This window comes from Alexandromys fortis, unplaced genomic scaffold (genome assembly GCF_014885135.2).
Source record: "Alexandromys fortis isolate MF-2015 unplaced genomic scaffold, M_Fortis_MF-2015_v1.1 scaffold_221, whole genome shotgun sequence".
Classification (NCBI taxonomy): Eukaryota; Metazoa; Chordata; class Mammalia; order Rodentia; family Cricetidae; genus Alexandromys; species Alexandromys fortis.
The window spans coordinates 1,167,324-1,182,361 of NW_026068096.1; the positions used below are offsets into that span (position 1 = coordinate 1,167,324).

Below are 15,038 nucleotides of genomic sequence, written 5' to 3' on the forward strand. Positions count from 1 at the left end.
GGGGGGGGGGGGGGGGCGCGGGGGGGGGGGGCTGGGCATGGTAGTGCACACTTAATCCCAGCACCGGGAAAGCAGAGGCAGGTGGGTACCTGTGGATTCTGGCTAGTTTGGTCTACACAGTGAGCTCCAGGCCAGTGGGACCCTGTCTAAAAAGAAAAAGGAGGACAGGGGACAGGACTATGGCCCCATAAGAGGAAGAAAGTTGCGCAGACATAGGGCTTCAATTTTCCCATTTAATGAACAGTTATGTCTATAGATCCAAGGGGCTCAGTGGCCCCAGGCCAGACAGAAACCTGAGTAGGGGCCAGGATAGCTCCACACGGGAAGAGGATGGGGGCTCAGGCAAGAGGCACCCCATACTCACCAGGGAAACGAACACCCGTGCAGCTTATTCTAACTCTGTGGGTCATGGGGAGGGAGCAGAGCTCTCGACGTGCTGCCAGGCTGGCCTCCCTCGGTACCGAGTGATATAAAGCTAGTTCAGAGCCGGGGGAGAGGGAAGGCACTGGCTCACATCACGACTGCATCCTAACCTGCACTCACAGTATTCGCTGACCCTGGACTCCAACAGAGGTTAAGGTGCACAAGCTGGTGCAGTCAGCGCGGGAGCACATAGCACACAGCACACACCCTATAGACAGGCTCCTGCACAGGCTGCAGTGGAAAACCTTTTAACTCACACTGTCCAAGTCCCTACACAGATCTGTACAGAGACCTGAGGTGGTGCATGGCCACCCCAACTGCCTGAAGCCAGGGGTCCCTTAAAGTGTCCTCATACTTGCCCGTGTGTGCGGCTGAGTGTTCAGGGCTGTGGTCTGGCATATCCATCACAGCCGGGCCTGGGGACACCTGCGGCTGCAGACTGCAGAGGCCCTCACCCGGATGGGGTCCTAGCTGGCCTTGAACAGGCCAGTAAGTGCAACACCCACCAATACCCTCCCACGGGAGAGGAAGGAACAGCTATGCACAGGGCAGCTGTGCCCCACATCAGTGCCCTCGCGGATCGAATGGCACGTGTCAGCTGATGAGTAGTCAGGAGTGGAGAATGACAGCCACTGTGTTCTGGCCCTCAGCTATCTGCCTTTGCAGCAAGGTCCACCTCCTCCCCAGGCCCGCTTCCAGGTGACATCGGGGACCTGAGCTGGCCTGATGGGTCTGCGCACGATGTTGGTGTCTCTTTTTTATCTTAAGGAGCTGAACTGGGATGAGTGCCTGCACACAGGTCTTCTCTAACCTACACAGGGCCAGGATGTGACAGTTCCAGGGACCTTTGGACTCCCGGGCACTACTGTGAACGGGGGCCAGTCGCCTAAGAGGGAGGCACATGGGCTCAGCACTAGCCCTGCAGACCAGGCAGCAGTCAGACACTGGTCTCTGCAGCTCAGGAGCCAAAGGCCGGGATGTTGTGACTCCACCCACCCTGCCGCTTGCAGACTACCACCACAAAGCCTAGTGAGGGACCAGAGTGTATGCAGGACTTACCTAGGCGAAGCTCTCCGAAGTTCCCACAGCCTATCTTCTTGCCAACCCGGAAATTGGGGCCCACCATCAAGACCCCTGAGCTGGTCCCCGAGCTGCGGACGCCATGGTTGCTCCGGCTTGTGCCAGTCTTGGACATTCTCCGGCCCTCCTCCAACTCCCCCTTCCCTCCTTTCTTGTCAAAATCCATAAGTTTGTGGTACCCTGGCCTCTCCACGGTGACTCTGCCGTGAGATCCGAGTGCGAAACCTGAGCTCGCGCCCGGCCTAGTACACCATTGCGCCTGGTGGCCCCTTGGCTCCCAGCTATTGACACCCGGGTGTGCTCGCAGGCCCGGCTGCAGCGCTCATCTTGGTGGCCTCAGGGTCACTTGCAGAGAGAGAAGACATTCTGCCAACAGGTCCCACCGCCTTAAATCTCGTGGTGCCCCACTGTGAAGAAACAGAGGCACGGGTTAGCGGACAGAGATCGCAGCAAAAGCTACTGTGGTGTGACCAGGCAAAGGCTGGCAGAAGCCAGAGATTACAGTGGAGTAGCCATGTGCCCTACTTGCCACATGGCTGTGCCATCAAGTGGCACAGGCCCCTTGGAAACCTAAAGCAAGAAAGGGAAGCCAGATCCAGGCTAAGAGGTAACACCAGGGCTGCCAAGACAGGAACAGTGGCAGGTGGCAGAGCAGACGGTGTCCCTAAGAGGGCAGGGGATGGGACTCCAGTCATACAGGCAGGAAGGCACATGGCACACAATGCTGGGTGAACAGGGAAGGCTTGGCAGGGCTCCAGGCAGTGGGTGCCGACCCTGCTGCTCTGACCTGCACTCTCTTAGCCCCAGAACTAGACTGGCCAGAACTCACTGAGTAGCCCAGACTGCCCTCGATCTCAGAGATCTGCCAGCCTGCTTTTTATGTGGGTACAGAGTCACCAGATCTCCAGAATCTCAAAGTGAACACTTCAGCAACAGAGCAGCTGCCCAGGCCGTGGGTTTGGTTTGGTTTGAGACTCAGAGATGAATTCACAAGTGTGTTCTAACACAAGCGCTCATGCAGGGGATGAGCCCCTAGGCCTGCACCCACTAGGCCACGTGCAGCTGTATGTGCTCCTGGGGCACATCTGGAGGGGCCACCGGCCTGCTTTCCTGCTCAGTGTTCCCAGCATCCCATCCCCACGCACTGGGGCCCCGCCCAGCACCATCTAGGCGGTGGTCATGTGTCTGTTTGCTGACTTCTATTTACACACTACTCTGCTGGGTTGTGGCCAGCCCACTGGTACAGTGAAGGACGGGAGACCGCAGTGGCCATCGTATCATTCCGAGCCTTCACTGACAGCACCTCCTCACTGAGGGGCATAAGGAAACCCTGGGCAGTAAGCCTGGCTGCCCAGTGCAAAAGTCTAACCTCCTTCCTGGGTATGTAGCAGGGGCCTCTCCTAAAGATAAAGGGAACTCAAAGAAACCAGGGGTGGGACTCTACAATGCCAACAGCTACACCACAGGCTACCCAGGATCTGCACTCCACCGAGGACACCCACAAAAGCCCAGCACCTGGGGGAAGCATCCCCCTCCTTACTATGGATGCCATGGGGAGGAGCTCCTGACGGCTAGGCCGCTCCTCTTGCCCTCTCCTCACCAGGACACTGACTCTCAAGAGCATGGGAGGCAGCAGAAGGCCTGCCAGAGAGACTGTGGCACGGGACCGGTGTGCCACCAGGGGCAGGTGTGGAGGAGAGGCGGGCAGAGGCCAGCTGAGTCTGATGAAGGCTACACGGCAGAAAACCCATCTACTTTTCACTCCCACCCAGCAAGGGGCATACTTGGGCAAATGTCACTCCGAATACTCCCTCCAGAGCCTCTGCGTCCACATGATCGCCATGACGTCCATGGCTACCTGAGGTTCGGCAGGCAGAGCACCTCCCTAGTGTGCAGGAAGCCTGAGCATCCTAACACAGCATCCCAATGCAGAGATGTACAGCACTGTCTCAACACACAGGAGCAGAGAGAGGCAGGAGGGCCAGGAGCTCACCCTGCTCCCAGAACATTATCACAGGTCAGCAAGATGACGGCTCAGTGGGGAATTTGGTGACCCCCATCTCCTCCCTCATCCATTCTCCCTATCAGCACACGCTAAGTAAACAGAGAACTGTAAGGGCTGCACACAGAGAGGCACTCTCGGGCTAGCACCCACCCCAGCATCCCTGCACGGATGCCAGGGCTCATGTACTCGGGAGAGAAAGGACCACTTAGAAAGGTGCAAACATCTACAGGGAGCAGCCCTCCCTCCAGCACTCGTCCTGTTCAGACCTCCACACCCCTCAAGCCCCAGACAGAACATCACCAACACTGAGAGAGCAGCCTGGGGAGCCAGTTGTCCCCCGCCTTTCCCAAGTGCACCTCTGCAGAGGGCAGGTGAAGTCCCGCCATGTGGCCCAGCAGCATGGAGAGCTGGACGAAGCAGGCAGCATTGAGCAGGGGCAGTGAGTGACATCAGGAGACCTAGCGCATGGACACCTGGCTGTGTCAAATGCAAGGACTAGTAAAGACACCAATGTTAGGGACCACAAGGACATGGGGCACTCCAGATCACCAGAGGCAGCAGGGCCACTCCAAGGATGAGAGAGAAAGGTACCCAGATGAGGCTGTCTCTTCAGGCCGGAGGGGCCACAGGAGTTAGCACTGGCAGAGCAGAGTGCCACTTTCTCCTGGGAGACAGACAGCCCTAATCTAAGGGAACGGGGCAGGCCAGCTGCAAACCTGTGACCTGAAGAGCTGCCTGTCGCAGGCACAGAAGCCTTAGCCTAGGACTCACCACACAAACGTGACCCTCACTCTGTTGCCCACCTATGGTGACAACATCAACTGCACACCAGCAGCACAGGCAGTGCAGACCATGCTGGGGCCAACTAGGATGCGCAGAGGGAACGGGCATCTACAGGACTGCACAGGACACCAAGCAATGGCGGGCTCAAAGCAGGCAGGCTGGAAGAAGCAGGACCCACAACACTATTGTGCCCTTGAACCACGGTGTTTATGGGTAAGTAGGCTGCCCCTATCCTGAGTGGACACGGCACCAATCTGCCACTGCTCCTCACTCACAAGAACAGCTATGCAGACATGGGCTATGTGGCAGTCCATGACACCCAGAGAGTAAGGACACCACCACAGACAGCTGTCACTCCAGCACCGAGGGTCAGTGGAACAGACAACCTGGTGAAAAGCAGTTGTGTCTCAGGCACACCTGAGCATGTGAGGAGTGACCTGGGACCCCAGAGAAGAGGAAGTGCCGCTAGCCCTGGCTCTGGGTGAAGTCTGTAGCTAAAAATAGACCTAGGAAGACAGGCAGGCTTTCCCAGCCCTAAATAAAGCCTCCCTGGGAGGACCCACAAGGCCCAGAGCCCAGGCTGTCCCCAGGGGTGAGCCCAGGCTCAGGGTTAAAGCTGGACTGGCCTGCCCAAGACTAGGCTGGAGGTCAGCTACATGGCACTCACTCAGGGAGCTGGCTGACAGCAGGTTGGATTCCTACCAGACACACCCCTCCTTGCAAGGCCCCAGCACGCACCTGCCCTATTCTTTTTGGGGTCCCCCATCTTGCTGGGACCCCAGCTGCTCCCTGCTGGAGGCCCAAGCCCCTTCCCTGCATCTCCAGTGATGTCACAGTCCCTAGCTGACGTCACCGGGAGTTTCCAAGCTAGACCTGGTGCCCCGCTGAGGGGACAAGCAGGGACAACACCCACCATGGGAGTCCTGCAGAGGGTGGGGATCTGGCTGCAGCCCTGAATTATTGCACCTGAGTGGCAGCCCAACATGGACTTCCTGTTTCTTGCAGATCCAGGATGCGACACACCAGGACTCCCCAGCACCGAGTCCTGGAAAACAGCTAGAGAAACTTGGGGTTCAAACCAAGAAAGGAAAGGAGGAGCGTGGCCTACAAGGTGTGGTGCTACCTGGCCAGTGGGGCTATGCATTGTGATCTGATGACCAAAACAGATATATGTCTGCCCCATGAGGCTCATGGGATGGGGGAGGGGCGAGTCCTACACAGGCCCATGCAACGGCCAGACTTCTCAGTACCTTGTCTTTAGAGAAAGGTACCCCAAATACCACTACAGCTCACCTGCTCCTGCATCATTATCCCCAAAGATGCAGAGACACAAGCTGGGGATGAGTGTGGATGGAGCCAGTGTGGGGCTCACCAACACCTGGGCTGACAGTCCTCAGAAAAGGGCTGAGGGCCTGGACCACAGCACTGGGAGACCATCTGGGAGGACCCATCAACAGACTTCAGAGAAGAGATGGCCAACCCCAGCCACGTGCGCCACCATATCCGCCATGCTCACACACATTCACACACTGGACACGCGCTGACACATGGAATTGTCGGAAGTTGGGTGTGCACAGGCCTGACAATTGGTATGCATGCCTTATGGGCAAAGAATCAGCCACTGCCCTGCTGTGTCCGACACCCAGACAGCTCTACAGCATAAACTACAGAGTGACTGAAGGCGAAGACGGGCAGGAGGGACACGGCCTCCCTCCTGCTCCCGACAGACGGCGTCAGTTCCCGAGACCTTGGGTCTTGTACCCTCTACACTGGGGGCTGGTTGACTCTGCTCTCAGGAAACCATGGGTCATGGGTGCTGCCCAGCACTCAGACCCGTCTAAAGCCACGAAACTGGTGTCAGCCCACGCACGGCTGCTTACAGGTACGGACTGTGGTCTACAGCAGAGGCCTGCGTGCTTCCTACAACACCCGGATATTATGACAGGAAATGATCACATGGACCACCAGCTCCTGTGGGGCTCAGATCAAACCCATGCTACAAAGGACAACTCAGTCGTAGGCTCCTACCCAGCAGGAAATTCAGGGGTAAAGGGTTTGTCCCCTGGGAATTCTCCAAGTGTCACCAGGAGCGGTCACCAAGGCCTCTCAGGGGTGGTTCTCAGGAACAGCTTGGGACCTGCAGTTCTGCAGTCTCAGGCACGAGCAGTGTGGACCGACGTGCACATGCGTCTTCCTAACTAACTCTCCATCGGCTACCGAGCCATCTCGCATTTGAATCCCAGCTTGCCACTTTAGCTAGCACAGCCAGCTCCGTGTAAGGCCCTGGCCCCACAGGTGGCATCTGAGTACTGGGGAGCTGATTTTGGGCAGCACTTCTACCCTAGCTGCCTCCTAAGTGTGGGGAAGACGGGCATGAGCCACCATGCTTGGTCTTGACATTTTAATAACAGTATACTGGGGTGGGGGAGACCACAAACCTTAATCCTGAGGGGAGGGCTGTCCAGGCGCACACAGTGTGTGGAGGGCCTAGCACTAGGTGAGGCACCAGCTAGAGGCACACAGCCACCCACCCAAAGGCGTAGTCTGTCCTAGAGGCCCTGCCCATGCCACACCTCCTCTTAGGGGCGTAGTCCAACGGCCAAGGGCTGTATGCAGATTTCCCAGGAGCCCACAGGGGTGTGCCTCCACTGGAAGCACAGGCCACAGCCTGATGACTGGAAGAGAATAGGCCAGCGCCTGGGGCTGCAAGCCACCTGCAAGCTCTGTGGGACACAGTCACTCTGATCCCAGTCCCTCTGTGCCTGGGGCAACTGCGGACTCTGGGGGCTCCTGACACAGCCAACCCTCTGGTCCTGATTCCTGCACCTGCCCCCCAACCCTTACAGGCCTGCACCTGTGCTAGGGTTTTCTTTAGCTCTCCCCGGAGTACGCCAATCTTTCTCACTGTAACCCCAGGAGAACGTGCATGGAGCAAAATCCCAGGAGTCAAGGAGTCAAGGCCATCCTCAGCTACACATTAGCCAGCCTAGGCTACCTGAGACGTGGGCTCAACAACAGTTTCGCTGGGTGTTGTGCCACAAACCTACGTCCCAGCATTCAGGTAATTGGGGCAGGCATGAGTTCATGGCCAGCCTGGACTACAGAGTTGCTATCTCAAACGTGGAAAATGGCGGGTGAAATGGCTCAGTGGGTAAAGGGCTTGGTGAAAACCTAACAGCCTGAGTTCGATCTCTGGAAACTGCATTAATGTGGAAGGAGGCCAGCCTGGTCTACACAGTAAGCTCCAGGACAGGCAGGGCTAGAGACCCCTATTGTCAAAAAAAAAAAAAAAAAAAAAAGCTCACTGGTGGTGGTGCCACCTTTAATCTCAGCACTCAAGAGGCAGAGGCAGGTGGATCTCTGGAGAGCAGGAGAACCAGGGCTACAGAGAGACCCCGTCCTAAAAAACAAAACAAAACCATTCAAGGAGAGAACCAATTCCAAGTTGCCCCGACCTCCACATGCACACCTGAGACATACAAGACCCTGCATCAAGAGCCAAGCACGAGGACCCCACACTCAGAATATGGAAGCAGGAGCAGGTGTTCAAGGCATCCTAATCCACTTGAGACCTTGTCTCTCAAATCTAAAAAAAAAAAAAAAAAAAAAAAAAGAAAGAAAAAAAGATGGCTTTTCTGCCCCCTTGGGTCCAAGCCAGGTGTGGCACACCCTTAGGGGGTCTCTAGGGAGTCAGTGGGTGGTAGCCCTCCCAGCTGGAAGTTCCCACCTCCAGGCCCCAGGCCCAGCCAGACCTAGGGTCCTACAGTCACAGGTCTGCACAGCCCCATACAGGGACAATCTTGTTCCTGGCTTTGACTGTGGATTCCCGTGAGGCTGCACGCTGCCACTGGACCCTGACCTGTGTCTGAAGGCTCCGCAAGAGCTGCCATTTGACAGGATGTGACCTCAATCTGTCGCAGCCTCATGCCACAGAGCTGTCCCCAGGGGTAAGGCTGTGGGCAGGAGGCCCCAGGCAACCTGGAGGCCTATTCCAGAGGAGGGGAACAGACTACTTCCCCAGTGTGGGGCCTCTTTCCAAAAGGAAAGAATAAGAGGCCCACTCACAACACCTGGCCTCTGACAGGAGAGCAGAGAGGCTGTGAAACCCAAACATCACTCTGTCCTCAGGCTGTGTCCTGGTCGCAGGACTGGGACTAGTGACTCCTGTCTCCCAGGAGGGATCTGAGGGCCCCGTGGACATGACATGGGGCCAGAGAGGGGACATAGGCAGATGTAACAGTTGTGGCTCCCAGTCTCGGCTTCTTGACTGCTATGTGTCCCGGGTGTCCTGTGGCCTCTGCCCAGGATGAAGCCTCCTGGTTACCATGCATGGGACAGAGCATACAGAGGGAAGGACTAGGGTCTACTGGTCCTACATCTTTGCAGGCCTTGGGATCGTGGCCCACCCTAGTGCCACAGCCAGATTATTTCCTCAGGTGACAGGTAGCCATCCAAACGCTCCAGGAGACCTGCTGAGGTTTCCCCAACACCATACCTTGAGGTCAAGCCCTGCTTTTGTGCCTCCAGAGTGACTGATGCCTCCTGGGGACCAGGATGGGGACAACACAGGTGCAGATGCCCAGCCTCTGGAAATAGCGGAGGTCACAGAGAGTGGATAGCGTACCAGAGGGACCCACAGGGTCACGCAGACAGGAACTTCCTCAGGGAACATCCCTCCTGGAGTCATCCAGCATGTCCTTTGTCCCCGGGATTATTAACACAAGTCATTCCCTCTATAAACCAGGCGTAGCACAGCCCACAGGCCCACCAGCTTGCAGCTGAGTGTGGACACACTGGGAGTCGCATGCCTAGGGCTGTGCCAGTGCCAACCAACAGGCTCTAGAGAAAATTGCTCATGGCATTTACTGGCAAGTTGATGCCCAGGGCCTTCAAGGACAAGGCTTGGGTCCAGCAAGAACATGGCCTCTAAGTGGACATCAGATGTGTGGGTGAATCTGGATGAAGCCCCAGCCACTTCTCATCATGACCCAGCTACAGGACTCTTGGGCTGGGGGCTCCTTCAAGTGGCTCCAACTGCCCCCCAGATAACAAGAATGCCATTGGCTTGTTCTATACCATCTAGACACCAAAGACCACAATACATGGCACTTAATCCTGCTTTTCCTCCCTCCTCCCTGTCTGGCCCCCACACAGGTAAGGGCAGTCTCTTAATGGTCTCCAGCCCTGCAGGAAGGACGAAGTCTGGGGCAGTTTCAGCAGGCACCACAGCAGAACAAACACCAGCACAGCTCTGTCCTGCCTGCTGTATGGTACAGTTCCCCAGCCAGGGCCTACATGCAAGTTCTCCAGAAACACGTGTGGTCTCCAAAGCTGGGGTGGCCATGTTGAAGCTGTTACCAAGAACCTCCCCTACACCCTTCTGCTGGAGGCAATTACTGTATAATTGAGGAGAAGACACAGGTCCTTCAAAGAAATCTGCACTGGACTCCACCACAGAAAGCAGGAGCAGGGGGAGGGCTGGGCTGGTCTCCGGGACATGCTTGGGGCCCAAGTGACCATCCCAAGGTGAAATCAAAGCAGACAAACAAGAGGCATCCTCAAGCAGCTGGCATAGGGATGCACAGGCCCTGAATCTCACTCCACTGGCCTGCAGTGGGCTCTGGAGTCTGGCCCTTTCCAGGGGGCCCCTACTTTCTTGCATAGTCTTTCCGGTTCTCTCCCACTGGCTTCCAACAAAGTACCAAGGCTCAGCATTAGTGGGAAGGCCCTGGAGACCCATGGCAGGCACTGTGTGCCTATGATCTCCTGGGAAACCCACCAGTCAGTACCACACAGCTCTGCTGGAGACAACTGCACACTTCCCCCTCACAAACCTATGTGCGCCAGTCTTCTCTAAGCTCCACCAAAGCCCCCAGGGCAGGCAAAAAGCCCAGTTGTCCACCCCCACACCTAACAGGTCAGCACTATCCCAGTGGGCAGCTGCGGTTTCTCCTATACCAACAAGACCTTTGTGCTTTCAGCCACCAGCTCCCAGAGTCCCCAGCCCACAGACATCCAAGGAAGACCCCATCAGCCTTGGGAGCTCAGAGTGCCGGGCTGGGCGAGCAGACTGCATGCAGCTCAGTGAGGACCGACAAGTCTCCCCGCCTCCACCTACACACCAACCCCCAGGCTGCTTCCTGCAAACTGCCATCCGGAGGCCACCAAGATGAAAAACAGCTGCCCCCAACCTAGAAGCTCGGTCTAGCCCAGGTTGCACAGGAGACCCCTCCCTGAGGACACTGTTCCTATCTCCTTGTGAGAAAGTCACCCGTGGACGTGGACAAAGTTGGGACAGAGAGGTACAGGCAAGGGATCCTGCAGCCTGCTCAGACATCTCACCCCTCCCTCCTTGATCCGTGTGTTTCCGGAAAACAAAGCCGGTGGCCAGAGCGGAAGGGGGAGGGCGCAGGCAGCTGGGCCCAAGAGTTCCCAAGTAGCTCCCTGCAACAGGTCCCCCCCTCAATGACTGTCCCCAAGCCCCCCAACAAACCGTCAGGACCACAAATGTGAAGAGCGAACATCAGGGAGAGGGCTGGGAGGGTAGAGGGACAAGGAGCCGGACCCAGTTGGCAGGACCCAGGTGTAAAGGGGTTTGGGGACAAAAAGGGACATGGGGGGACATGACGAAAAACGTGCGATTTGAAGGTGGTCTGAACACCTGGGACGAAGACACAGGAAATTGGGGGGTCAGCACGAGGACACGAGTGGGGTCAGAGTGTGGGGCACACTAAAGCCGAATGGGGGTCGCGGGAAGAGGGCGACCGGAAGTGGGGGCGCATGAGTGTCGCCCGTGAGTTGAGAACCTGCGAAACAGTAGACACTGGAAATCAGGGGTCAGAGAGAGAGGGATACTGAGGCAGGGTGACAGGAAGTTGGGGTCGCGCGGTGCAGAGCACGAGTCAGGAACAGCAGGGTGGGGACGGTGAGCGCCCCGGTGCGAAGATCGGGTCATCTGAGGTCAGTGGGGGGGTTACAGGGTCCCGGCGCCGCGGGGTGGGGCGCAGCCGACCGTGCACGCGCAACGTTACCTGCGCCCCGCCTGGGGCCCGCGGGCGGTGGCGGCCGAGCTCAGCAGAGCGGCGTCCCCCGCTCCGGGCCCCGCGCACGTTCGCGCTTCGGCTCGGGCCCCCGATCCGGCTCCCGCGCTGTCGGGGCCGGCCTCGGCATGTTCGGCGGAGAGGGCCGGGCTCCGCCGCTCCGCCGCGCCCGCTCCGCGGAGCCCCCGCGCGCCTTACGCCGCCAGCGTCGGCCAGCGGGGGGCGGCGGCCTGCGCGCGCCACTGCGCCGGCGCGACCCGGCCGCGGGAGGCGTGCGCGTGTAACGTCATAGGGCGGGGCGGGCCTTTAGGAAGGGGCGTCGCTTTACGATAGCGTGGGGCGTGGTCCTAAGGCGCGGAACGTGGCCTTACGACAATATCAGCATGGTCACTTTGAAGGGCCCGGAGCTTTACGACGATCAGAACTGTGGCTGGGAGGCGAGCGTGGAGCTTTACGACACGGTGGGGGCGTGGCTTGAAAGTGGGCCCAGCGCTTTAACCACAAGGGAGGGGCGGGGCTTGAGGTGGGAGGAGCGAGTGACGGTAGTGGGGCGGAGCTTTGCCAGTGGGCGGGCGTTGAGGGCCGGAGCAGAGCGTTACCATTTCGGTGGGCGGGGCCGAGTGGCGAGCATGCTGTTTTGCGACGGCGCCTGTGGGTAAGGGAGGGTTCGCCGCACTACGGCTGCCGCGTTTTGCGGACAGGCCGAGCCGCCCTCAGGCGGATCCCAAGGGACACCAGAGACAGGTGGCCGCGGGAGCGTACCTGAACTGTGACTAGTTCCATCAGCAGCCCCACCCTTGTGAAGGAGGAGTTTGCGAAATCCGCGGGGACTCGCCCTTTCGTTGCCATGGAGACGCGTGGCGGTCTCCGCGACGCCAGCCTGGAGCCGTGTCTGTGACGTCACTGTCTCGCCACCTAACGTCACGGTGGGCGGTGTCTACGGGCGTGGTTTCCCTGGGCTGGGGGTGGGGTGGGCTGGGGGGTGGAGCGGAAATGAATGGCGCTGGACCTGGAAATTGCTTACATAAACGAAAATCGCATTCTAAAGTCGTCTAAAGCCAGGAAATTGTCGATTTGGTTACAGGCAAATGATCAGAGTTAGGGATGTTCGTCTTGGTGTTAATTATTTAAAACTTTATTTTTATTTTATTTTATTTTTTCCAAGACAGGCTTCCCTGTGTAACAGCCCTGGCTGTCCTGGAACTCACTCTGCAGACCAGGCTGGTCTCGAACTCACAGAGATCCCCCTGCCTCTGCCTCCCAAGTGCTGGGATTAAAGGTGTGCACGACCGCCGAGCTTTATTCTGTTTTATATTTTTTTGGAGACTGCCTTGCTCATGCTGGCCTCCAACTCCAAGGAATCTTATAGGAATCCTTCCTGCCTCAGCATCCAAGTGCTCGGATGACATGCATGACCCATTCGTTACCCGTTGGTTTTTCTCATCGTTCTTTTGCATGACGACATCCCCAAGTGCCAGAGCCTTTGGGGTCCCAATCCTGTAGCGGGTCACCTAGGGCCAACCGGCCAGCAGCCTCCTACAAAGCACAGGCTCGGCCTCCAGCCGGCAGGCATTTGGTGCAGCCCTCAAAGTGCTCGTTAACTCATTGCTGCACGTCTGCCCACACCTCAAATAAACGCGGGGAGTGGTTGCAGAGCGCCGGGTCCTTTTATGACTCCTGTGCTACCCAAGGCCCTGCCTGGAACCCAAGGCCGCGCTGTGAACCCTGCCCGCGGCTTCTCTGTTCAGTTGAAGGAGACTTATCTAGTCACAAATCCGCAGAGACTCCCAGGCTAAAGCTGTGGAGTCCCCACGGAGTCCCCAGTCCTGGGGTCAGATGATCTCATGGGTGGTAACGTGCCTAAGGGTGAATGCTTTGACCAGATGCCTCTAGGACGGCCAGCTGCTGAGCGCCCAGCTCCCAGCCCCTTCCCCCTGACTGTGTGCAGCTTTCCTCTTAGAAGATACACAAGGCGTCCTTCGGGAAGGCTTCAGCCTTTTATAGCCGAGTGCAGCCCCAGAGGCTGCGGAGCACAAAGATCAAGGTGCAGCCGCTTCTCCTTTCTCACCGCAGCATGGTTGTCCCCTGAGCTGTGGTGGACGGGGTTGTATCTCTGTCCTGGGAGCCCCGCGGGAGTGTGCACACAATAGGCGCTCAACCTATGGGTGGGTAAACTCCACAGCCCTCACAGATGTGGAGAAGTTGGGCTTTTTCCTTTATAGATGTCCTTCCCTATCTTTGTCCCTGTCTACCTGGGTTGTGGCTGTTACTTGCCTCTTAATCCAGTGCCCTGTGCAGCTCAAATTCCTATTAAAGCCAGGATTATAGTCGTTCCAGGCAGAGGCTGTGTGACTGTGGACTGACCGCTTACCCTCTCTGGTCCTCAGTATTATTTTCCTATAATTTTAGGTAATGGCAAGGCCTATGAGTATATAGTGGGAATCCAGAAATGAATAAAATCCCGCAGCTGTCATCTCAGCCCCTAAGGCACAAGGGCTGCTGCTGGCAGGGTGGCCTCAGGAGCGCCTTGACCAGCCCCAGGCCACTCCTGCAGGCTGCAGACTCCCACCTAAGGTGCAAGGGGCTGCTGTTGGCAGACTGTCCCAGAAATACCTTGACCAGCCCCAGGTCACTCTTGCAGGGAGGAGTCTCAGACTCCCTGTTAGCTGAGACCCCTTTTGATGTTCCAGTATGGATGCTGAGAATTAGAGACACTGCACCACCACACTGTGGGACAATGGTCTTTTTTAAAAAAAATACTTATTTATTATGTATACAATATTCTGTCTGTGTGTATGCCTGCAGGCCAGAAGAGGGCACCAGACCCCATTACAGATGGTTGTGAGCCACCATGTGGTTGCTGGGAATTGAACTCAGGACCTTTGGTAGAGCAGCAATGCTCTTAACCTCTGAGCCATCTCTCCAGCCCCGGGACAATGGTCTTGTACCTGTAAAGGTTTGTCAGTTGTACTGGATTAATAAAATGCTGATTGGCCAGTAGTCAGGCTGGAAGTATTGTCGGGACAACCAGAACAGGAGAAGTCTGGGAAGCCAAAAGACTCAGTTTGCAGTTGTGACCCAGCCACAGAGGATGAGAACGCCTTGCTAATAAAGGTACCAAGCCATGTGTCTAACACAGACAAGAATTATGGGCTAATTTAAGATGTAAGAAAGAATTAAGAAGCCTGAGCATTAATAGGCCAACTAGTTTATTATTAATGTAGGTTTACACTGAACGGCTATGGGACTGGGCAGGACAGTAATCTCTGTCAACAAATGGTGCCAACGTGGACAACTCAATCCGTGGACAACTCAATCTGCTTCAAATCTAGAGAGTCTGGGAAGGAATTCTAGACACAAAAAGAATAGTTAAGCACAGCTTCTTAGTGACAGCAGTTTCTCAGACAGGCTCTGTTTGCAAGAAAGGCGCAGTAAAAACTGCATGGATTCTTCAACAAATAAGCAGCGGCTTCCTGGTTCGCCAGCACAAAGGACTCTGGCTCTTTCGGGAGGTCCGGCTAAGGAGCCTTTGAATGGGTTCTGTGAGCAGAGTGCTACAACCTGCTTAGTGGCGACATAGACCCGCTGTGTGCCTGAAAATGGGGCGAGCCCGGCGGTGGTGGCGCACGCCTTTAATCCCAGCACTTGGGAGGCAGAGGCAGGCGGATCTCTGTGAGTTCGAGACCAGCCTGGTCTACAAAAAAAAA

The 15,038-nt window shown here is 56.9% G+C and overlaps 1 protein-coding gene across 1 annotated transcript in view; it reads right to left on the reverse strand.

The window, feature by feature from the left end:
• The window catches only part of Csnk1g2 (casein kinase 1 gamma 2), a 15,648-nt gene extending 4,073 nt beyond the window's left edge, over positions 1-11,575 (reverse strand). Inside the window, exons 1-2 of the mRNA XM_050123284.1 lie at positions 11,323-11,575; positions 1,483-1,910 (exon numbers count right to left, since the gene is read on the reverse strand). Of these exons, the coding sequence (XP_049979241.1) occupies positions 1,483-1,669 (187 nt within the window). The 5' untranslated portion in view covers positions 1,670-1,910; positions 11,323-11,575. The remainder of the gene's footprint in view (positions 1-1,482; positions 1,911-11,322) is intronic.
• Positions 11,576-15,038: the final 3,463 nt, after the last annotated feature.